Source organism: Monodelphis domestica, chromosome 2 (genome assembly GCF_027887165.1).
Source record: "Monodelphis domestica isolate mMonDom1 chromosome 2, mMonDom1.pri, whole genome shotgun sequence".
Classification (NCBI taxonomy): Eukaryota; Metazoa; Chordata; class Mammalia; order Didelphimorphia; family Didelphidae; genus Monodelphis; species Monodelphis domestica.
In genome coordinates, this window is record NC_077228.1 from 27,196,715 (window position 1) to 27,220,192 (window position 23,478).

At 60.2% G+C, this 23,478-nt stretch overlaps 1 protein-coding gene and 1 long non-coding RNA gene across 3 annotated transcripts in view; one reads left to right on the forward strand and one right to left on the reverse strand.

Moving 5' to 3' along the window:
• Positions 1 to 23,252, forward strand: part of TTC39A (tetratricopeptide repeat domain 39A) — a 64,746-nt gene extending 41,494 nt beyond the window's left edge. For both annotated transcript variants that reach the window (XM_056815166.1, XM_056815165.1), the window contains exons 3-18: positions 1,446 to 1,577; positions 3,920 to 3,996; positions 5,470 to 5,537; positions 6,408 to 6,472; positions 9,812 to 9,911; positions 11,767 to 11,832; positions 12,652 to 12,760; positions 13,815 to 13,882; positions 14,199 to 14,258; positions 15,950 to 16,111; positions 17,495 to 17,586; positions 18,471 to 18,591; positions 19,136 to 19,247; positions 19,659 to 19,773; positions 20,557 to 20,673; positions 22,215 to 23,252. In XM_056815166.1, the coding sequence (XP_056671144.1) occupies positions 1,446 to 1,577; positions 3,920 to 3,996; positions 5,470 to 5,537; positions 6,408 to 6,472; positions 9,812 to 9,911; positions 11,767 to 11,832; positions 12,652 to 12,760; positions 13,815 to 13,882; positions 14,199 to 14,258; positions 15,950 to 16,111; positions 17,495 to 17,586; positions 18,471 to 18,591; positions 19,136 to 19,247; positions 19,659 to 19,773; positions 20,557 to 20,673; positions 22,215 to 22,350 (1,600 nt within the window). In that variant the 3' untranslated portion in view covers positions 22,351 to 23,252. The remainder of the gene's footprint in view (positions 1 to 1,445; positions 1,578 to 3,919; positions 3,997 to 5,469; positions 5,538 to 6,407; positions 6,473 to 9,811; positions 9,912 to 11,766; positions 11,833 to 12,651; positions 12,761 to 13,814; positions 13,883 to 14,198; positions 14,259 to 15,949; positions 16,112 to 17,494; positions 17,587 to 18,470; positions 18,592 to 19,135; positions 19,248 to 19,658; positions 19,774 to 20,556; positions 20,674 to 22,214) is intronic.
• Positions 16,222 to 18,472, reverse strand: LOC130457056 (uncharacterized). The gene is made up of 2 exons (XR_008916043.1): positions 17,525 to 18,472; positions 16,222 to 16,817 (listed from the first exon to the last, which is right to left on the reverse strand). It is a non-coding gene; the product is annotated as an uncharacterized LOC130457056 (long non-coding RNA).
• Positions 23,253 to 23,478: the final 226 nt, after the last annotated feature.

The window sequence follows — 23,478 nt, forward strand, 5'->3', positions numbered from 1 at the left end:
GCTCTCTGGGAAGGTCACCAGGCTGGGCCCCTGAGCCTCAGTTTCCTCGTGTGTAACAAGCCCACAGTTGGGGATCCCGCGGCTCCCTCATCATCCTGCGGCCACCACTTCAGTCTGGGGCTTTCAAGTGCTTCATGGACGGGCCCTCCGGTGGTCCCTTTTTACAGAAGGGTGTGCCGGGCCTTATGGCCGTGTGCCCGAGGCAGGATGGAGCCTGGGGCGGGGGCCCTGGGCTGCAAGTCGGTCCCTGACTACTGGGCAGCCATGCTCCGGGCTCCAGCCTGGCAGCCCTGCAGGGCCAGATGGGAGAGTCTCTGGGCCTGGGAAGGGACGGGTGAGGCTCCCTGGCAGGAGCTAAACAAACAAATCTGTTTGCCACGTACACACGGGCGGGCAGCGCCTCTGGGAGGGGGTGAGTCTGCCTGGGAGCACCTCCCCCCCAGATGCCTCCCCCCAGGCCTCTGTCTCTGGAATGGGGGATGCCAGTCAGTTCAATTCCAGACAGACATTTATTCAGGCAACAAACATTCAGGGAGCCCAAAGAGGGGGTAGGTGGAGCGGGAAGGGCCAGCCTGGTGGTCAGGAGGGCCTGAGACCTTGGACCAGTCATTTCCCCTACTCTAGGCCTCAGGTCCTCCCTCCTGTGAAATCAGGATCAGAATTCCCATAGGGGGTTGGGAGGGGGGCTGGACCCAGGCCCCAGGGGGGTGTGGGTCAGAGGTGATGGGGGGGGGGGGAGCAGGCCTGGCCTGAGAAGCCAGGAGGACTTTGGTGAAGGCCCAAAGTGTGTGTGTGTGGGGGGGGGACAAGAACCCTCACCCCAGATGCACCTCCTAGGTGCCCCCCCACCCCCTCCTCTGTAAAAAGGGGATGAGCGCTGCCCCCACCCCACAGCGCTGTGGTGAGGATGGAGAAGGTCTGGAAAGCACTTGGCAGCGAGAGACGCCCCGCCTGGACCGGAAAACTCACCTTCCTGAGTTCCGGCGTAGCCTCAGACCCTTTCTGGCCTTCTCTGACAAGGTGGTCACCGGGCAGCTGAGGCTCTGCAGAAGGGCAGGAGGAGAGGGCCAGGCCCGACCCCCAGACTGACCCCTGGTCCCTCCTATGCCAGGAGCAAGCAGTCAGTGGGGCCCCCTCGGGCACTTAGTAAGAGCTCACTGGCATGCTGGGTGCTCAGCCCCTGCCCACGAGGCAAATGTGTGAACACAGGAGAGCCTTGGGGTCAGGCAGACCCTGGTCCCATTGGGCCTCCATTTCCTCATCTGCAAAATGGGGTAACCCTTGCCCGCTGGAGGCGAAGCCTGTAGTAGCCCCAGCACTCCTGTTGTTGGAGGCGGTGGAGAGGTTGCCCCCAGGGCAGCGCCACAGGGCAGCTCACTCTCCCCACTGACCCCTGACCCGGCCCTGTGGCTGATCCTCGGTTTCCACCTTCCTCCTCTCCGCAGAACCAAGGAAAGCATGTACCACTCCCTGACCTACGCCACCATCTTGGAGATGCAGGCCATGATGACCTTCGACCCCCAGGACATCCTGAACGCCTGCAACATGATGAAGGAGGCCCAGACCCTGTGCCAGAAGTAAGGGGCAGAGCCAGCACCCACCAATCAGCTTTCAGAGACCAGCTCAGAGCTCCCACCCAGTGAAAATGGGGGGAGGCTGTCTCCTGGGAAACTGAGGTGGGGGAGGGGCAGGAGGGACCCTGTGATCAGGGAAGGCTTCTCAGAAGAGGAGTTGGACAGGCAGGAGAATGACCTGTGCAAAGGCTCTATGACTGGGGTTTCTAGGACCCAGAATGGAGGGAGAGGAGGAGAATGGGGGAAGATGGCCTCGGAGCCCGATTACCTCAGACATGGGCTCCCCCCTCGTATTACAGGGGAGCCAACTGAGGCCCCAATGGGAAATGGCCTGCCTAGGATCACCAGGGTCCACATTCGAACCCAGGCCCCGATTCCCAGCCCTCCCACTCCCGGTGCCTCCCTCCCTGAGAGGGGCAGAAGGCGCCAAGGGGGACCCTTAGCTCCGCCCCCCGGGACCGATGCAGCTCTAAGGACTTGGGGGCAGGCTGCAGTGGGCGAGTGTCTAGGGAGGGAAGCCCCGAAGGTCCAGGCGCCGAGAGAGTCTCGGAGGGTGAGGGGCGGGAGTGAGCGGAGCTAAAGCAGGTGGGGCCAGAGAAGACTGCGCCCTGCTGCCAATCAGATGCCCGAGCCCTACGGGTGGCAGGGCCCGCTGAAGAGCGCCCCGCGGGGCGGTTCAGACACCTCCGCCGAGGTGCAGAGTTCCCGCCTCCTCACCGTCTGGGTGCGCAGGATCCATAAGGCGTCTGGAGAGTCCAGGCCGGAAGTGGGTCCCGCTGATTTCCGGGGGAGCGGGTCCTGCGGCCCGTCACAGGCTCAGCTTCGATGAAGGAGGGCTGGGGGAGAAGCAGCGCCGGAACTGCGGAGCTCCCGCCAGTCTACTGCTAGCTCACGTGACCCCCATAGCCGCCCCCCAGGCGGGGGCTTTGCGTTATTCCCATTTCCCAGTCGAGGAGTGAGTGGCCCGGGGCTCACAGAGCACCGAGCCAGGAAGGGTCGGAGGCCCACCACGCTGCCCACTAGTAATGCCCGAAGACCTGCCTTTTGCACGAAGCTCTGTGGGACAAGACGCTGAATGTCCCCGTGCTTTGGGCCGCCATTCTAAGACTATAAGTGGCACGGGGAGGGGGAAGCTCCGGTGCCCAGGAAGCCCAAGCCTCCGGCCCTGGGGTGCGGGCAAAGCTCTTTTACGTGCATCCGGTCGTCCATTTCACAGAGGAGGAGACTGAGGCCCCAAGGCCGCCTGGCTGGGAGGTCCACCATTCCGGCCTTGCCGGCCTCCTCACACCACCCAGTCCAGGATCCAACCCCAGGGCTCCTCACTGATCCTGTAACAATCTATGTCTGTCTCCTGGCCTTTGGCCTGGCTGTCCCTCATGCCAGGAACTTCCTCCTTCCTCTCTCCCTTCGCTTTCCCGGTTCCTTCAAGGCCTCCTTCAAAGACCACCATAAGGCCTTGCCTGGTTCCCCCAAACTGGCTTCCCAAGGGAGGGGGCTCAGGCTCTCCCAGAGGCCCGAGGGACGACGAATCAGACTGAGCACTAGTAGCTGTGTGACCTTGGACAAGTCATGTCGCCTCTGCCTGCCGGTTCCCCCTTTAGCCCAGGATCCTAATAGTATTTAGGTGGTTTTGAGACTGCTCAGGACCTCTGGGCCCCTCCCTGTCTTGGTGGTCCTCCTCCGGGCTCTGTGGGCAGAGGAGCTCCTAGCACCGGACCCTGCTGTCTCTTACTGCAGCCCAGTTCTGCCTACTCCTCCCTCTGATCTCCTTCAGGCAGACGTGCGGCACTGGCTTTGGGCCTCTACACATAAGGCTTCTGCATCTGCCCAGATACAGTGTCCTCTCCTTAGATAAAATAAAGCACAAACATGGGCGAAAGAAGACGCAGTGAGCCAAAGGGGGGGGGGGGGCAGGCCCCAGAGCCCAGGTGTGAGCTCCATGGGGGCAGGGACTAGGCCTCTCTGGGGCCCTTCCAGCGCTCTCTGAGCAGCCCCCAAGGAAAGCCCCTTCGGAGCCCCTTCCACAGCTGGAAGAAGCCTCAGAAATCCAGGCCTTGGCCTCGCCTTTTTTCAAAAGAAGGAAGTGGGCTCTGAGAGCTTCAGTGACTTCTCCAGGGTCACACAGCTAGTAAGGGCTTGAGGTAGGATTTGAACTCTGGGCTCCTAGGCCCCTTCTCTAGCCATTGTGCCAGAGGTGGCCATCCTTTCATGTGATCAATGGAGAAACTGAGGCTCAGCGGGGAGGAGGGGCCGGCTCCAGCCACCCACCCATCAGGGTAAGAGCTGACAGAGCAGAGGCTATGGTCCGGGTGGCCCCCCTCACAGCCTCTCTTCTCTCCTCACAGGCATCGAAAGAAACTGTCCGTTGCAGGCTCCTTCAGTAACCTCATGCACCGTCCTACCCTAGACCAGTTCACCGAAGGTGAGGGGGCTCCCCCAAAGCCCGTGCATGCCCCTCCTTCAGCGTGGCAGTGCCCGCCGCCCCCTGGAACAAGGCTAGTGCCATCGAGTGAGCCTGCCTAGCGCTCACCCTCCGGGATCCTCCTGAGGGGCCCGGCTGGTCCAAGCAGAGCCTCGTAGCTGGGAGGGGGCCTGGGCCTCTCTTTGGGGGCAGGGAGGTCCAGGGGGGAGGGGGGGGCTGTGCCCTGCCATGAGAAGGGAGCGGAGGACGGGGTGGAGGCCAGGTTGTCAGGGTGAATCTGAGAGTCCCCAGAGCAGCCCTTGCACCAAAGACCCTGCTGGGCAGCCTGGGGCGTCGTGGCCTATTACTGTCTGGAGGCGTAGAGGCCCAAAGGACTGCAGAGGAAGACCAGCCAACCCTAGCTGAACGGCTCTTCCGGCCTCGGCTCACCTGAGGCCGGACGGTTCTCTTGATACTGGTCCTGGATGACGAGGGGGGAGCCTGGCCTCCAGCGTGAGTCCTCGGGGATCAGTTAAAGCTGGCCAGCCTGGGGGAGCACGGGCCCCCCTCAGGAGAGGCCGAAGCCGGGAGTCACTTAGAGGCCAGCCGAGACTGACTTCCTCACGAGGAAAGGGGAGGTTGGGGAAGAAGTCGATGAAGCTTGTGAAGCAGGCCAGGCGGGAGATTTCTCCAATTGTAATGACTGTTAAGGGAAAACCCACCATCCCAGCTAGCTCTGGAGCACTGGACCAGCCCCCACCCTACCCGAGCCTCAGTTTCCTCATCTGGTCCCTTCTGATAAGCCATATTTTCAAAGAGATAAACCCAGAAAACAGAGGGGGACAAGAGGAGACCATAAAAAGGAGCTTAGTTCTGGGTCTGCCATTCTCTGCTACAGAAGAAGAGCAGGAGGCCTGGGTTCAAATCCTACTCCTGCCTCTTCTGCCCTGGGTCATCTTGGACAAGTCTCTCACCTCTAGGCTCATTTCCCCATCCATGAAGTGAGTGGGATTAGAGTGACTAGAGGACCTTGGAGGCCCTTCCAGCTTTAAATTCTGTGATCCCATGACTGATTACAGATTACTTCTTGGTGCCTCAGTTTCCTCCTGTGTAAAGTGGAGACTGTGGTCCTTGCGCCTTGCTCTCTGCTACAAGTTTCAAACAAGCGAAGATTTTCAAAGTTTGCTTGTTTTTTTAAACCCATAAACTGCTACAGAAAATTATTATTATAGGGACTTCCCTGCAGGGGGCTGGCCCAGTGCCTTCCAAGGTCCTGCCCAGGGCCCTGGGCCAGAGTCCATTTGATGTGGCTATCAGAGAGCCCCAAAACAGCCTTCTTGAAGGGTTCCCAGGCCTGGGGGCTAGAGTTGTGGCTGGGGGTCCTGGTTAGTGATGTTGGGCTCCCTAGCACCATCTTGTGGGGCCAGACAAGGGGGCAGGGAGCCTTGCTGGGCTGCCCAGACCCACCCGGTCTGTGGGTTTTCTCTCCCTCAGAAGAAATCCATGCGGAAGTGTGCTACGCCGAGTGCCTTCTGCAGAGGGCAGCGCTGACCTTCCTGCAGGTAGGCTGAGGCCAGCTGACCTCCACAGGGTTGGACTCTGTGGCCTCCAAGGTCTGCTCCTTCTGGTCTGAGACTGTTCCCAACACTCAGTGGCTAGTCTCAGCATTTCTGTGGGGGAAGGGATTCACTGTCTTGTGATTAGCCTGTTGCCGAGGCTCCTGGGAGAGCCACAGCCAGGCACCGTGACAAGGCGTTGGGTGAGAAGATGTGGGGGGTGTTTGTGACAAAACTCCTGAAGGGTCCTGACCTCAGGGATGTCCTCTACCCCTCCAAGATGCCCCCTCCTCTCCTCAGCTGCCTTAGCAATCTTCTGAAAGCCCAGGTCTGCCCAGATTATTCCACTCAGCAGTGAACCATACTGGCTCCCTATTACCTCTAGGATCCAGTATGAAGTGCTGTTTGTGTCCCCCTTAATCCACTTCTTTTTGCTCCTCACCCTCTCCCGTAGCACTCTTACTCCTTCCCTCCCTCCCTCCACTCTAGTGAGGAGCCCTCTCCCTCAGCTGCACTGTGCCTAGCCCACTCTCCCTCCTTGCCTCTGCCCTCTGGCCTCCCCTCTCAGGCGACCTTCTGTCCGTTTCATTGGCCTCCCATGGATGCCCCTTCTATGGACCTTATCCACATCACATAGAGGCCACTTACCTGTCTTGTACACCGCCTCATGCCAGCCCTGGGGAGTGGGTCCTGGCATCTCCCTTGAGCCTTGTCTAGGGGCACCCAGCTAGTCTGAGGCAGAGTCTGGACCTAACCTCTGCCAGGGGCTGTGGGAACTGCCTATCCCCTATTGCCCTCCTGGAGGAGGCACTGACCACTACCCCTCCCTCAGCCCCTTCTTTGGAACCACTGACTAGGGCCCATTCCCTCCCACAGGATGAGAACATGGTGGGCTTCATCAAAGGAGGCATCCGAGTGCGGAACAGCTACCAGACGTACAAGTGAGTGGGGCAGCACCATGGGGGCCAGGGCCCTTGCTGGGGAGGCTCTGGACCTCACACCTCTCCCTGCTCCTCTCTGGAGACTCTTGGTCCTGCACCTCTCCCTGCTCCTCTCTGGAGACTCTTGGCCCTGCACCTCTCCCTGCTCCTCTCTGGAGACTCTTGGCCCTGCACCTCTGGAGACTCTTGGCCCTGCACCTCTCCCTGCTCCTCTCTGGAGACTCTTAGCCCTGCACCACTCCCTGCTCCTCTCTGGAGACTGTTGGCCCTGCACCACTCCCTGCTCCTCTCTGGAGACTCTTGGCCCTGCACCACTCCCTGCTCCTCTCTGGGTCAGTTCTAAGCCCCATGCCACTCCTTGGGCCCCTGCACCACTCCCTGCTCCTCTCTGGAGACTGTTGGCCCTGCACCACTCCCTGCTCCTCTCTGGGTCAGTTCTAAGCCCCATGCTACTCCTTGGGTCCCTGCACTACTCCCTGTGCCCCTCTGGAGGCTATAGACCTGCCCCACTCTGCTTTTCTCTGGAGACTCTAGGCTCTGCACCACTCCCTACTCTTCTCTGGTCCTGTGCCTCTCCCTGCTCCTCTTTGTCTAGGCCCCACACCACTCCCCCACTCCTCTCTGGAGACTCTTGGCCCTGCACCTCTCCCTGCTCCTCTGGAGACTCCTGGCCCTGCACCTCTCCCTGCTCCTCTGGAGACTCTTGGCTTTGCACCTCTCCCCGCTCCTCTCTGGAGACTCTTGGCCCTGCACCTGCTCCTCTCTGGAGACTCTTGGCCCTGCACCTGCTCCTCTCTGGAGACTCTTGGCACTGCACCTCTCCCTGCTCCTCTCTGGAGACTCTTGGCCCTGCACCACTCCCTGCTCCTCTCTGGGTCAGTTCTAAGCCCCATGCCACTTCTTGGGCCCCTGCACCACTCCCTGCTCCTCTCTGGAGACTGTTGGCCCTGCACCACTCCCTGCTTCTCTCTGGGTCAGTTCTAAGCCCCATGTCACTCCTTGGGCCCCTGCACCACTCCCTGTGCCCCTCTGGAGGCTATAGACCTGCCCCACTCTGCTTTTCTCTGGAGACTCTAGGCTCTGCACCACTCCCTACTCTTCTCTGGTCCTGTGCCTCTCCCTACTCCTCTTTGTCTAGGTCCCACACCACTCCCCCACTCCTCTCTGGAGACTCTTGACCCTGCACCTCTCCCTGCTCCTCTGGAGACTCCTGGCCCTGCACCTCTCTCTGCTCCTCTGGAGACTTTTGGCCTTGCACCTCTCCCCACTCCTCTCTGGAGACTCTTGACCCTGCACCTGCACCTCTCTGGAGACTCTTGGCCCTGCACCTCTCCCAGCTTCTCTCTGGAGACTCTTGGCCCTGCACCTCTCCCTGCTCCTCTCTGGAGACTCTTGGCCCTGCACCACCCCTGATCCTCTCTGGGTCAGTTCTAAGCCCCATGCCACTCCTTGGGCCCCTGCACCATTCCCTGTGCCCCTCTGGAGGCTGTAGACCTGCCCCACTCTGCTTTTCTCTGGAGACTCTAGGCTCTGCACCACTCCCTACTCTTCTCTGGTCCTGTGCCTCTCCCTGCTCCTCTTTGTCTAGGCCCCACACCACTCCCCCACTCCTCTGGAGGCTGGAGGGTGCACAAACACTCCCTGCTCCTCTCTGGGGAGGCTCTAGGCCCTGTGCCATTCCCTACTCCTCTCTGGAGCCAGCACAGAGGCAAGGAGCTCACCACCTCCTGAGACATCCCCTTCTCCATGGAGTTGCACCCCTTGTCAGAAAGCTATTCTCATCCTGGGGAGTCTGAACAGGCCTTTGGATGACCCTCCCCTTCTCCTTCTGCCCTTAGCCCAGGCAGAGCCAGGTGGGCCCTCAGCACACAATTATCAATGTCCTTATGTCCTTTTCAGACTGCCCCCACGTCCCATTACTTCATACACACAGCAAAAAGGGCTGGGGATGAGTGGAGCTCAGCGAGGGCTTCTTGGAGGAAGTGTCAGAGCCTTGAAGGGTAGAGATAGCTGGGGGGAGGGGGTTTGACATCATTCCCATTGTCAGAAGCAGCCATCCTGCCCTTCCCTTTCTGGTTAAGACCTCTAGGCAGCAGTCTTAGACTGAACAGCCTCTCCAGGAAGAAGCCAGCCTCTGAGCTCCACAAAGGGAGAGGCCATGGCTCTCTGCCCTGGCACCCAGCCTCCCATCCCAGTACCCTGCCTGCTGTGGGCTCCAACCTCCTCCTCTATTGTGGCTATTTTTCTATGGTTACATGATTCGTATTCTTTCCCTCCTCTCCTCCCACCCCCCTCCCTTAGTCAACATGCAATTCCCCTGGGTTTTACATGTGTCATTGATCAAGACCTATTTCCATATTATTAATATTTGTACTGTGGCGATCGTTTAGAGTCTACTCCCCCAATCCTATCCCCATCAAACCATGTGATCAAGCAGTTGTTTTTCTTCTGCATTTCTGCTCCCATGGTTCTTCCTCTGAATGTGGATAGTTTCTTTCTCATAAGTCTCTCAAAAGTATTCAGAATCATTGCATTGCTGCTAGTAGAGAAGTCAGTTACATTTAATTGTGCTACAATGTATCAGACTCTGTGTGCAATGTTCTGCTGGTTCTGCTCCTTTCACTCTGCATCAGTTCCTGGAGGTCATTCCAGTTCACATGGAATCCCTCCAGTTCATTATTCCTTTTAGCACAATAGTATTCCATCACCAAACAGATACCACAATGTGTTCAGCCATTCCCCAATTGAAGGGCATCCCCTCATTTTCCAATTTTTTTTTTTGTGCCTTATGTTCTAAGGCCCCTCAGAGCATTGACATTCCCTATTCACAGATACTTCCCAGTCCCGACATTCTGAGGACAATATTTTACTATTCTGTATTCTAAGGTTCCTTCCAGGTGGAGAGCACAGAGCTCTGGGCCTGGGGTCAGGAAGAACCAAGTTCAAATCCAAACTGAGCTATTCTTAGCTGAGGGGCTCTGGTCAAGTCACTTTACCCTGTTTGTCTCATTTTCCTCATCTGTAAAATGGGGATAATCATGGTTCCTGCCTTGCAGGGTGGTTGTGAGGATCAGCTGAGAAGCTATTGTTCAAGTGCTTAGTGCACAGAGCAGGCACCACCATACAAATGTGGCTAAGAATAATTATTACTTGCAGTCAGTGTCCCTCTGGTGTTCCCAGGTACAGGGCCTCTTAGGCATCCTGAGATCAAAGCCTGGAACTGTGTGGCTGTCTAGAGCTTCTCAGAGGCTCCTGTGGGGCCAGAGGGTGGGGGAGGGCTGGCCTAGCCCCGAGTGGTCCCCTGTAACTGATGACTGAACAGAAGCTTTGTGTGGCCAGGGAACTAGACAGCCTCGTCCAGTCCTCCAACTACTTGAAGGGAGAAAACCACAGCCACTTTGAAGGAGGGGTGAAGCTTGGTGTGGGAGCCTTTAACTTGGTGAGTGATAGCCCTCCCCTCCCCAAGACCTATGCTCCTTGCCCCCTGCCACCTGCCCCTCTCCATCCTAGGCCAAGCTGGGCAGGGTGACCATCCCTTCCCCATCCATGAGTCATTGGTCATTGTGGGGTCCCCCTTAAGTGCCCAGACCTGAGCAGAAGGAGGGTAAGGTTTATCCCCATCTCTGGACCTCAGTTTCCCCATCTACAGAATGGAAGGATGGGGACCTAGACATGCCCCTTGGGGCTTCCTGGGTCTCATGTTCTATGCTTGCTCTCAGAGTCTAGCATTTCCTCTCACTGGGTTGACAAGACTTCCAGGTGGGAGTGTTTAGGAAGGGCCCAAGAAGGTACAGAGCCTCTGCCATGCTTTGGGGAGCTCAGAGATGCTCTGGGGGGCTCTTGCCCACAGTCACTAGGGTGGTGATTATGAACCTTTTAGGTACTGTATGCTGTGCCCCTCCCTGCCCCCATCCCCAGACTCAGTGTTGCCTCACCCCTACCACCTTACCCTAGACAGGGAGGGAGAATGGGAGGGGAATGGCCTGAGTTCTCCCATTGGGCTGCTGGGCAGAGGGTGGGGAGGTAGGATGGAGAGGGGAAGGGGAGCAGCTCTGCCTGTGTCCCTGTTTGCCTACAGAGAGGGCTCTGCGTGCCAAAGGCGTGCCATAGGTTTGCCATCACAGAACTAGGGTAAGGCAAACAAGGCTTTTGAGGGTGCAAACGCCTTGTGGCCCCTTGCCAGCAGAGAAAGAAACAACCGTTCTTAGTACCCAATTCATGTGAATTAGTGGCTGAGGGGCTATTTCTTCATCAGTTTTGGGCCACTTGTCCCAGGAATGGTCTGTGCTGCCCAAGGACACAACAATGACTGAGCACCTTCCTGGTCCAAAGCCCAGGGAGGGGGGACTTGTCTAGGGTCACACAGCTAGTAGTGGCTGAGGTGGGTTCTGACTCCTCAGCCCTCATTCAAGCCCAGCCTGGAGGCAGGGGGAGAGTGGGAGGGGTCTGGGGGGTCCCAGCTTGACTTTCTCCCTCACTTGTTCACTGGCCCCCCTTACAGGGGCCTGGGAGCACCTCTGAGGGAAGTTTGTAGAGGACCAGCTGCCAGGAGAGGGAACACTAACTCCAGCAGAGCTTGGCCAGGGCCTGGCACAAATGTCTGATTGATACAAATCCCTAATGGTCGATCTCTAGACTGAGGGTGCTGGGAGTAGTGAAGGGGCAGGCAGAGGGGGGACCCCTCTCATCACTCCACCCACCTCCCCACCTGCCATGGGGCCTCACGGGCCTCTCTTCCCGGCTCGGCTATTAATTCCCGATAGGGCCTGGGGGAGAGTGGTCACTGCCCACCTCTGGGCCTCAAGGTCCTCCCGTGCCCTCGTGAGGAACGGCTCAGTGGGGAACACATTTGAAAACCCAAGAGAGGCAGAAGGCCCTGGACAGAGCAAATGATTTTTGGGGGGAATGATTTAGAATTGGCTGCCTGTCTCTGTCAGCCATTGCTCTGGATCTGGCCACTCCAGCCCAGTCTCTCCTGCCTCTTCCCCTCCTTCTAGCCCCCCAGGGTTGTCTGGGCCCTGCGTTCCCCTCCTACCATGTCCTGGCCCTCCTCCCAGGGTGACAGTGGGTTCCTTGGATGGGTGAGCCTGGCTCCTGGCTCCCCAACAGCTGCACTGGGCCCATTCAGTTCGTCTTAGAGACAGTGACCACCATGGTTGCTTGGGGCACTCTCCCCCGTCCAGCCATGGGGGGGCTTCCGTCTGGGGGAAGAGGGGGACATGCAGCTCTGGGACAGAGAAGCACGGAGGAACCTCCCTCTCCCACCCCTGCTCACCTGTGTTCCCACCCCTCAGACACTGTCCATGCTTCCTGCCAGGATTCTACGGCTGCTGGAATTCGTGGGGTTCTCTGGAAACAAGGTAAAGGGTCTGCCCTGCTGCCTTCAAGTCTCTGACTGCCTGGCATTCTGCAGGGTACAGCCCTGCTAGAACAACTCGCTTAGCTCCAAGCCCCTAAAGAGCAAATGCTCCATTGATGAAAGGGAGCCCCCCCCCACCCTGTGGGGTCTCCTGCCTGGTGACGTGACCTGGTTTCTGACTGGGGGGGCGCAGTCAGAGCAGAGCTTCAGGGAAGGAGCTGACCTGGGACTTCCCCGATTCTTGTTCTTTGGTATTTTTTAAGAGGAAAAGCCTGGATGTCTTCCACCTGGGCTTCAGAAAGGAGCCCCCCCCTTCCTTGGGCTCCCCCCCCCTTACAAGCCAGAAGACTAAAAGCTGGGGAGCTCTGAGGCCTGGAAGAGGAACCGCTAGGTGGCCTCGAGGCCTTTTGTTCTCCCCATTCTTTTCTCCCCCAGCTCTCAGCTGCCTCCCTTTGGTCTTGCCCTTCTCTTGGTCTGGAGGATTTCTTGCTCTCTCCTTTCTTCTTTTTCATGTCCTTCCTCCTTTATTGTGCTTCTCTTTGTCCCCATTTTCCAATTCCCCTCGTCCTGCGTCTCCATCACTCCTTCCCTTCCCTTGTCTCGTCTGTCTCTTCCTCCTCTCTCTGCCTCTGCCAGGTATGCCCTGGCTCTGAGACAGCCGCCTCTCTGTGGTGTTTGCCCTTGAGCCCGGCCGGATGTGGGCTGCTGGGAGCCTTCCTTCTTCCCCTGCCCTCCTGGGCTCCTCGGGGGTCCCTTCCCCAGGGGGTGCGGCGAGCTCCTCGGCCTCCCCGGGCTCCAGCTCCGCTCTCCCCCTGCTCAGGATTATGGGCTGCTGCAGCTGGAGGAGGGGGCTTCCGTGCACAATTTCCGGGCCGTGCTCTGTACCATGCTGCTGCTCTGCTACCACACCTTCCTCAGCTTCGTCCTGGGTAAGATGCGCCCGGGCGGCCCTCAGCTCCCTCCAGGCCGGGATCAGGGGGAGGCCGAGGCAGACCCTTAGACAGATTCATTCGGTTCATCAGGCAGAGGAGGGGAAGCCTGACTCTCAGTCCGGGGTGATGAGCCCGGGGCCACCTGGCAGCCATCTACCAGGGAGGGCATTCCTCGGTGAGAGCAGGGCAAGCTGGGAGAGCGACCCCACCGTTCTCCGAATGGGACAAGCCGCCAGAGCACGGACGGCCCTGTCCTGGGTGCCGGGGAGAAGATGCGGGTTCCAGGCTTGTCTCTGTGGCTTGTGGCCACGGCCTTGGAGTCCCCCAAACTCTCCGAGCCTCAGTTTCCTCAGATGTAAAGTGAAAGACCTGACCAGACGTCCCACAAGGCCTCTCTTTGTGTTTGGAGGCGAGGAGCCAAAATACACGCCCAAGACGGAAGCTTCGGGTTCCTCTGAGCTCGGGGCCTCAGCCTCCAGGCGCGTACATGAGATCATAGAAGAGTCGCCCATGCGGGAGACGCGGGGCTTCACTGAGACGTCACCCGCGCTGCGAGGAGCCCGGGGCTCCCGAAGGCTCTCTGTTGGGACCCGAACCAGGAAGCCTGGGAGGCTGGGCCGGGGCCAGAGAGGCACCCGGTCACCGCGGGGCCCCCGGGAAGGCAGAAGGGGGCCGAGGACAACGGCCCCCGAGACCCTCCGGGGTCCAAGCCTCCCCACAGTCAGCACCGCCAGGCCTGCAGGCACTGCCTCAGCTTTAGAGAGGAGGGTGCTGCGCTGGGTCCTCCTGTGCCGGGCGGCTCACTGCGCTGGGTGGCTGCTGTGCCAGGCTAAGCCAACGGGACGGCCCTGTGAGCCCCCATTGGCAGGGTGGCCTTTGACTGCAGGGTGCCCGGGGCTGGCCCTGCCCTCGGACCCAGGACCCTCCTCCCCTAGTCCTGGGCTGGGTCCTCAGGCTCCCAGCCACCGTGGGGTGGGGGTGGGGGCAGGGGCAGTGCAGAACGGTGCTCCTGTCTGACCCTGAACCCTTCTCTCCCTCGGGACCACGAAAGGCACGGGGAACGTCAACATTGAAGAAGCTGAGAAGCTCCTCCAGCCTTACCTGAAACGCTACCCCAAAGTAAGCTGCCTTCCCCTGGGCCACAGGCCCTGCCCTTCCCTTGGTGCCCTCAGAGGCCAGGGCCCACGTCCTGCCTGGGGCATGAAGGCCTCTGGTTCTTCCCTAAGGAGAGGCCAAAGGCTTTGTTTGAACACCACCAGGGATGGGGAACTCACTACCTCCCTACAAGGCACAGGAGATCTGAACTCCTCAAGTCCTCCTTCTGGGGTCAAGTAAAAGGAGCCGGGCCAGCTGTCAGAGAGCGGAGGAGGGAGGGAGCTTTCCTGGGGAATCCAGCCCCCGGTCACCCGTGTCCCAGGGGTCGCTTGTTTTGCAGGGAGCCATCTTCCTCTTCTTTGCTGGCCGGATCGAAGCCATCAAAGGCCACATTGACACGGTGAGTAGCTGACGTCCTCGGGATCCTCGGGCTGTCGATTTAGATGTGAAAGGGACCATGAGGGCAGCTGGGGAGGTCTAGTGAACAGAGCTCTAGAGTCAGTCAGGAGACACTTATTAGAAGAGCCAATCTGAGCAAGTGACTTAATTTCTCTGTGCCTCAGTTTCCTCATCTGTAAAATGGGGATAATTGTAGGACATGAGGATCAAATGGGATAAAGAATGAAAAAGCACTTTACTAAGAGTAAAGGATATAGAAACAATAGCTATTATTTTACAGATTAGTAAATGGAGGCTGAGAGGTTATTATTGTTGCCTGAGATGGTAACTGAGTCCTTCACCACACTGTGTCTGGGGGAGGGGCCCCTCCTGAGCCAGAATGGACAGTCAGTCCCCAAAGGCCTCAGAAGGGAAGCCCCACACTGGACCAAAGGAAGGGCCCAGTCTCCCATAGGGGAGAAGGTCCAGTCTCTGTGCATGCAGCCACATGGAGACCTGATTGCCTGGAAAGAGTAGATGGAAGAAGCGGCCTTGAAGGCCCCAAGAGAATGGAGGGACTCAGGAGGCAGTGGCTACTCCCGAGACTTCAGCCCCAGCTTGTGATGATGAGCCCCCCAATAATGATTCAGACAAGGGCCCAAGGCCTTAGTGCTGTCTGGGGTGTTTTGACGTTTCCCAAATCACCATCTCTTAGACAGGCTAAGAGGCAGAGCCAGAACATTAGCCTCAGTTACAGGTGGGGGCACTGAAGGACAGAAAAGTGAAGAAACTGACCAGAGGTCACCCAGGGATCAAGGATCTGAGCGGCCCCCAAGACCTGGGTGCTGGGAGTCCTGTGTGGCCTGCTGCTCCATCCCCCCACAGCTACCTAAGGTGGCCACCTGCTATTCCGCCCTCGGTGCATCCTTGTTGGGGCACTGTTCCCACTGAACTGTTCTGCCTCTGGTCACCCAGCTGGCCTGTCCTCTTGCCCATGTGCCTCTGCCTTGTCCACCAGAGGGACAGCAGGGGAATGACCAAAAGCCTCTCTGAGATCTGTCGCTTAAGACGACAACAGCCTCCCCCAACCGCCAGCGACTGCCATACAAGAAAATGAGCCTTCCTGGTTCCTAGTGATCGCAGCTTCCTTTCTAAATGCTCCGACCATCCCTCGACCATTATGCTCTGGCATCCTCCCTGCCCTGGGCTTGCAGGCCTCCTTCCTCTGAAAACTGGGGCACCTGCCCGTCTCCATGACTTCAGAGACCCTTCTCCGTCTTAGGCTCCCCTTCTCCATATCATCCATTTTCAGTGCAGAAATCATTCTCCTTCAGGAGGAAGCAGAAGCTCTACAAGAGTCCCCCCACTGGCTCAGGCACCTCCTCTTACCCCTTAGCGATTTCATTCAGTCTTTTCCCCTCCTGCCTTCACGTACCCATTCTGTAGATGAGAAAACAGGCCCAGAGTCTTTAGTGGAAGAACTAGGACTAGCCAGTTTCCACCTCATGGGCTGTCTTTCCTTTTTCCTGACACCTCACAATGCAGCAGAACATGAGCTCTGGCCAGGCGACGCTCCAGAAGGACCCGTGGGGAGGGGAGGAGGGGAGGAGAGGGGAGCCCTCAGGGAGGAGGGGAGGAGAGGAACACCGAGGAAGCAGCTGAAGGCCAGAGGGAGGCTCTGAGTCCCCACAAGGGCACTCCTGTCCCCCACAGGCCATCCAGCGCTTTGAGGAATGCTGTGAGGCCCAGCAGCACTGGAAGCAGTTCCACCATATGTGCTACTGGGAGCTCATGTGGTGCTTCACCTACAAATGCCAGTGGAAAATGGCCTACTTCTACGCAGACCTGCTCAGCAAAGAGAACTCCTGGTCCAAGGTGAGGCCTGGGGGTGGGGGGTGGGGAGGTGCTCCTGCTGGGCCTGCACCTGAGCCTGAGGCAACCCCTTAGTCCTCTGTGGCCAGACAATAGTTCTCATGAGAAAGCTCTGGGGGTTCCAGTGGCCCACAAGGTCCACCACCAGCATGGGTTTTTTATTAGTTTGAACTAAACAAGGAACTAGAGACAGTCTTAAGGCACCGCAGGGTAGCCTCAGCCAAGCCCAACAGGCTTAGAATGCTAGCGTAGGCCTCGGGGTCAGCCTCCAGAATCTTCCAAGCTGGACTTTCAGCGCTGGAAGGGGGGCTTCAGAGGCGCGGAGTCCCCTCGGCAGGAAGCTTGGGGCTGCGCTCCTTCCCCGGCCACCTTGTGCCCATGTAGGAGGGTCCCGTTCTGGCTGGGCTCTCGGCATCCTCGTGGATTGTGCCTGGTGACCCCAAGACTTGAGAAGGCTCTTCTGTCTCCCGAGGAGCAAGGTTCCTTCTCCCCAATCCCCAGTGAGGGAAACTGAGGCAGTCGCTTGCCCCAGGGTGGAGCTGGGTCTACCACCAGGCCCTCCCTGCCTCCTGCCCCAGGTTGCAGGCCTCTGGGGGAGGCTCAGTCCAGGCTCCTGCAGGAGAGGAGGGGCTCAAGGCAAAGGGTCTGAGCCCAGGATTCCCGCCTGTGTGGATGGGGTGGGGCCCTCCCCTGGCCTCAGTTTCCTCATCTGTAACGGGAAGGGCTCAGCTCAGATGGCTGGGGGGGGGGGGGAGGCTGCTCAGGCCTGATTTACAGCAAATTAATGTGGAGGAAGATCAGCCCTCAGGACCCCCCCCAGGAAGGAGAATTTCCCTGAGCAGGACCCCCCCCAGCCTCCCTCCCGGCCAGCCTCCAGCAGAGGCCCCAGCGGTCCAGGGCCCAACCCCGCCTTCACCGGACAGATGAGCCAACTGAGGCCCACCAGGGAGGCGGGTGGGGTCGTTGGGGGGGGGGAGACGCAGCCAGGCCTTCCAGGGTTCAAACCTGGCCTCTTCCCATTGGGCCTGCTTTCAGGTGGTTTTAGGGGGTGCCCAACCCCTCCCCCAGGCCGTCCTGAGGGGGCCTCCATCCTCTGCCTCAGAATGGTATGAGGAGGGGGCGATTTGGGGGGTTCAGACTTTGGGGGTCACCCGGGGCTTCTCCTGGAAGCTGAGGCTGGGACCAGAGGCCAGAGAAGGGGAGGATGGGGCCAGCTTCAATGCCGGGAGAGGAGCTCCTGGCCGGGCCTGGCCCTCAGGAAGCTCCCCCAGAGGAAGGCTGCTTAAAGGGCCCCATGGCTGTGGGAAGCCTGGAGAAGGATCAGGGCGGGCTCCCCGGAGGAGGGGGCGGCCTGTGGGGCCCCAACGAGTCTCTCCCTCCTCCCAGGCCACCTACATCTACATGAAAGCCGCCTACCTCAGCATGTTCGCAGAGGGCGACTACAAGCCCTTCGGGGACGACGAGATCGAGCTGTTCCGGTGAGGACTGGAACCGGCCCCCGCCCCAGCCCGGCGTGCGGGGTGCAGGCGCTCCAGACCCTTCCGACCCCGCGGACCCAAGCGGGAAGCCCCCTGGGGCCACGCTGAGCCATTGCTTGGAGACTTCGGGTGACGGGGAGCTCACTCCCTGTGGTGCCTGGCGCTGCTCTAGGGGCTGGGAGCGCCGGACGGAGAGCGAAAGTAGCCCCGAGAGGCCGGGCAGAGCGCGGCCCACCTCGTCCCCGCCCCTCGCCCTCATCTCCTCCTCCCCTCCCCGCTCCGGCATCCTCCAGACCTCCCCCTCCCCCGGCTCCCTCCTCTCTCGGTCCACCGCCGCGGGGGCCCCGCTTCTGCCCAAACGGCTCCCTCCGAAGGAGCTGGCGCCAGCCCCGCCGGCCTCCGTCCGTCCGTCCGTCCGGGCTGCGGGCCCCTCGGCCGCTCGCCCAGGGTGACCGCCAGGATGAGGACGGGGTGGGGGAGGGGCCCCGAAACCGCCCGGGCCAATGGGAAAGCTCTGCGGGGCCCGACACCTGCCGCTATGCCTTTAAACCCCACCTTCCGGCTGTGGATCGGTTCCAAGGCCACGGGGCTGGGCAGGGGGGCTAAGTGACTTGACCAGGGTCACACAGCTCGTTTCTAGGCCTGGGCCTCTCGGGGCGCCCCGGCTGCCCCACCGAGGAGACGCTCCGTCTCTGGCATCCTCCTGTCTGGAATGTTCTCCCTTCTCTGCTCTGCCCAGGGACCAGCCGGCCTTCTTTCGTCCCTGCTAAAATCCTCCTCCTCCAGGAAGCCCCCCTCCAGGGCTCTCCAACTAGTGGCTGCCGAGTGGCCCCAGGATGCCCCCTCGGAGCCTCATCCCCACCCCGGTCTTCTCTCCTTGGCAGAGCCGTGCCGGGCCTGAAGCTCAAGATCGCCGGCAAGTCGCTGCCCACCGAGAAGTTTGCTATCCGGAAGTCTCGGCGGTACCAGAACCCGAACCCCACGCCGCTGCCCGTGCCGGCTCTGGTAGGAGGGCTGTCGGGACGCGGGGCCGCAGGGTCTCCCTGAGCTTTAGACCGGGTGCCCTCCACGGCTTCTCAGCACACTCCCCCTCAGTCAGCGGGCCCTGAGTTCTAGTCCAGCTTCAGACGGAGCTATGCGGTCCTGGGCAAGGCACGTGACGCCGAAGTCTGCCTCGGTTTCCTCGACTGTAAAATGGGGATAGCCCACCTCCCGCAGCCTATGCTGCCAGCGCCCCCTCCCGGCTCGGATTTGCTCTGCTTTAAGCACCCCAAGCCCCGCCGCCCACATTCGGGGTCTGCAGAGCGCAGGCTCCCGGGGAGCCCCGGAGGGCCACGGCCATCAATATCGGATTAGGCCCCGGGATGGGGCTCCTGGGCGGATGGGCGCTTCCCTCTGTCCTCGCCAGCCTGGCGGTCCTGGGGGGGGGGGGGGGGGGCGCAGGGGCTGAGCCCGAGGACATTCCGCAGGGGAGGAGACTGAGGCCAGCTGAGGGGCGAGAAGGGCGGGAGGGGGCGGGCCACGGGCCGACTCCTGGGTCCCTCCGCAGGAGATGATGTACATCTGGAACGGCTACGCGGTGATCGGGAAGCAGCACCAGCTGACGCAGGGCATGCTGGAGATCCTGCTGCAGGCCCAGGACACCCTGGAGAAGGCAGCAGGTGACCGGCCCGGGCCACTCCCCCCAGAGCCCGGAGCTCGCGGCTCCCGGGCGGGCGCCATCTGGTGGTCAAAAGTGGTAACTGTTGGGCCGTGTGCCTGGCCTGGGAGCTCTAGTTCGGGAGGGAGGGAGCCGGAGAGGAGGCTGTGCCAGCCGGGGAAATGCCCGGAGACCGTGGGAGAAGCAGCAGGAGGCGGGCCCACGGGCTGGGAGAGGAAGAACGGACGGCCCGACTTCCCGGCCGAGTGACCCTGGGCAAGTCACGTACCCGCCCCTCCCCGCACAGCCCTTCTTCTGCCTCGGACCCCACCCAGGGCGGATTCTAAGAGGAAGGGGGAAGGGGCGCCCCCGTCAGGCCCCGAGCCCGAGGCCTGGCCCTTTGGTGGGCCGCTGACGGGCCTCGTGTTTTCAGCCAACGAGTTCTTGGTGGACGACCTGTGCGTGGTGAAGCTGCTGCAAGGCCTGTGTCTGAAGCACCTGGGCCGGGCCATGGAGGCCGAGGACAACTTCCAGTTCATCTACGCCAGGTGGGGGGCGGGGCCTTGGCACAGTGGAGAGAGCCCTGGGTGTGCAGGCTAAAGGTCTGGGTTCAAATCGTGCCCCTGGGTGACCTGGAGCCCTGCCTATTGGACCTGAGGAGTGACCCCTAGGCCAACCCCTCCTTTTACAGGTGGGGAAACTGAGGCACTAGTGTGGGAAAGGGGCATCTTGCAGGTGAGGTTTTAGCCAAAGGCCTCAGGCGTGCAGCTCCTGCCTTCCCCAGGAGGGGGATGAAGGACAGGGTTTCGGGCTTGGGGCACCGCCAGGGCAAATGCTCTGAGGCAAGAGATGGAGGCCAGCCTCCCCGGATCAAAGGTGGGTGCCAGGGAGTGAGGTGGGAGACGTCTGGAAAGGTAGGAAAGGCATTGAATGACAAGCAGAGCCTAGAGAGGCTCCGGAGGCCCAGGGCAGCTCTGGGGTCGGCCAGAGAGGGGGAGGCAGCAGGGAGCCTGGCCAAGACCCCCAGCACTGGCCACGGCCCCTCCTTTGCCCTCCAGGGTCAGCCAATGGTCAGTGCCAGGCTGGGCAGGAGGGGGGCCAGACCAGTCATCCCGGCCCTGGCACAGCCCAGCGCTCCTGAGGGGGAGAGAGATCCGGGCAGGCTTCCCGGAAGAGGTCCAGCCTGTGCAGGGAGAGGATCCTGCTCGGACCCCGGGCTGGGAGCAGGCCCAGGACGGATGCCCAGGCAGGAGGATGCTCCCAGCCCAGGGTCGGAGCAGGAAGGACGCGGCTCCCGCGGCTTCTCATCACTTCCCTCTTCCTGGCTGCAGTGAGAAGAAGATCAAGTACGACCATTACCTGATCCCCAACGCGCTGCTGGAGATCTCCCTGCTGTGCCTGGAGCAGGGCAGGACCGAGGAGGCCCTCAAGAACCTGGAAATGGCCAAGTAAGAGAGAAGCTGGCCCGAAGGGCCTTCAGAGGGAACCACTGAGAGGGGAGCCCAGAACAGGGCGTGCCAGAGGGGGAGGGGCTTAGGACAGGGCGTGTCACGGGAGGGGCCAGAACAGGGCGTGCCGGATAGGGAGGGGCCTAGAATGGGCGTGTCATGGGTGGGGCCCAGAACAGGGCGTGTCGGATGGGGAGGGGCCTAGAACAGGGAGTGGCAGGGCTGGGGGCGCGCCTTAAAATCAGAACCTCAGAATCCCAGGATCTCAGCCGGGAGGGGCCTCTGAGGCGCCAAATTGACCAACCAGAGCCCGGAAGAGCGGAAGGCCACGCGCATGGGCGCATGGGCTCCGGGGAGGCGGGGCTGCGCTCCATCCCTCTCCGACTAGACTAGCTAGACTATCCTCTCTCCTTCCACCCCTCCCCCGGTGCCAGCTCCCTTTCTCTGCCGACTAGCTAAGCAGCCCTTTCTCCGCGCTCGAGGGCAGATCCCGCCGGGGCCTCCACTGCAGGCCTGCTTCTCTGCTGTCCTACATTCTAATGCCGGCTCCGGGTCTTGGCCTTCAGTGTAGCTAGCCGCGCTGCCCGGGTGTGCACGAGCCTCTCTTTATCAGGGTGGCTCCCGCCCTGCTGCAGCCTGGCGCGCGCCGCCCCCACAGCGCCCCCTTGTGTTGGATCTCTGGGAATTGCTGTGGCTTGCCTCTCCCTCCTCTCCTCTGGGCTCAGAGTAAAGAGGCCTTTTAGGGACGAGATTTACCTGCGGCCAAGCCTCACCAGGTTCTTGGGGAGAGTGCGGAGCCTGGAGTCAGGAAGACTCGTCCGCCTGTGTGACCCTGGGCAAGTCACTTTATCCTGTTTGCCTCAGTTTCTTCATCTGACACATGAGCCCGAGATGGTGGCAAACAACTTCATTATCTTTACCAAGAAAACCCCAAAGGGGGTGGTGAAGAGTCAGCCAGGAGGAGAGGCACCCCAGGCCCTCCTGAGCCACCCTCTCTTCCCTCTGCCTGGATTCTCTGCATCTGAGCATCAGAAAAGAGGAAGCTGCACTGCCCCAGGTGTTCAGGCCACGCCGGCATCCTCTTTGGCAATCCCTCATAAATGCCTTCGCTGGCATCCTGCTTCCTCTTGACTCACTCCCAAGTGGGCGGTGGTGTGCGTTGTGGCCGGTGTGGCTGGTCCGGCCTCGGTTCCCCTCGGGGAAGGCAGCAGGCCTGGGCCAGGCGGAGGAGGGCCGGGACCTTCAGGTGGGTCACCTCTAAGGCCTCTTCCTGAAGGTGTTCCTGACTCCAGCCTGACCCGGTCTCTGCTCTCTGGCCTGTCCCCGAGGCAGGAAGGGGGCTTCTTTCACTTGAGCCAGTCATTTCCCCAAACCTGACGGGAAGCTGCGGGAATGCCCAGGATTGGGGGGGGGGGGCAGAAGGAGGTGGAGGTAGAAGACTGGCCCACAGTGGGCCCTCGTTCCGCCCTGGCAGCTCCCCTCGCTTTGCCCCAGGCCCGGGCCAGCGCCCTTGACCCGCCTCGTTCTCTGCTTGGTCCTAGACAAAACTACAAGAACTATTCCATGGAGTCCAGGACTCACTTCCGGATCCAGGCGGCCATGCTTCAGGCCAGGGCCAACACCGAGGATGGGAGCAGCACGGACATGAGCAGCACCAACGTGTCGAGGGTACTCTAGCTGTGGGTCTTGGGGCCGGCCTGGGATGACCAGAAAGAGAACATTTCAGGACTATCAGCCCCTCCCCCCGCCCTCCAGAACCAACCCCAGGAGGAAGCTGGGGGGTGTGGAGGCCCCCACCTGCCCGTACCCCCCTCCCGGCCCCGAGCCTGCAGTCACACACCTGGACTGGTCATTGTTCTCCACTGTGATGTTTATCAGAATATTTAAAGTTTACATTTTCCTTAGAAATACAGTGGCCGGGTCATGGGGTCCCTCAGAGGCCTGGCCCGCACGCTCTGCCTTGAATCCAGATTGCTCAGAAATCTTGCTTCCTCGTCATTGTCCGAGGCTGGAGAGGGAGACGCTTTCCAGGCTTCTGGTCTCCATGTTCTGTAGCTAGACGTGGGTGCCTGTGGCTGGGGATGGACATCCCCCACAAGGTCCACCACGGTGCCCACTTGCTCACACCATCTGTGGACTCTCACCTGGACTTGTCTCTGGGGATCAGGGCCCATGGGGCTTAGAGTAGATGCTAGAAACCTTGAGGGGCCTCAAGGCGCTCTCCTTCAAAACTTCAGACTTGAACCCAAAGCCCCGGCGTCTGTCTCTACGAGCCTCGGGGCAGAGCAGCGAGGAGAATCTCAGACTAATAAAGGCAGGATGGGCATCTGTGGGCCCGATGAGGACCAGCAGGCCATCCTGCCCCGTCCTGGTCCTGGCACTGTGTTTAAAGCCAAAGGGGTTTATGAAAGCAGCAATCTTCTTCTTGACTTTGTTCCAAGACACCAAGTTTATTTAATAGCAGTGGGCTGTTTCCTTGGAAGTCATGGTTCTCCATGGCCTGTTCAGCGCATTTGTGACTTTTCATGGTTGAGAAAGAAGATATATTTCAGTAATAAAAACTCCCATTTAAGAAATAATACAGTGGTGATTCCAATAAAAGATACGTGTCTTCTTTCTAATTCCTCTGGGGGATGGGGATGGAGCTCTGTCTGCCATCGGCATCTTTGGTGACATTTAGATGGGCTGGTGAGCTTGCTTCCATTTCCTGAAAGTTTCTATGGGGAGAAAAATAGGCCAAAGGGCTCTTTATCTTGGAGGTCCTGTTTGCTTCCTACCCCCAGCCCCTGGGCATAAGCCATCTTT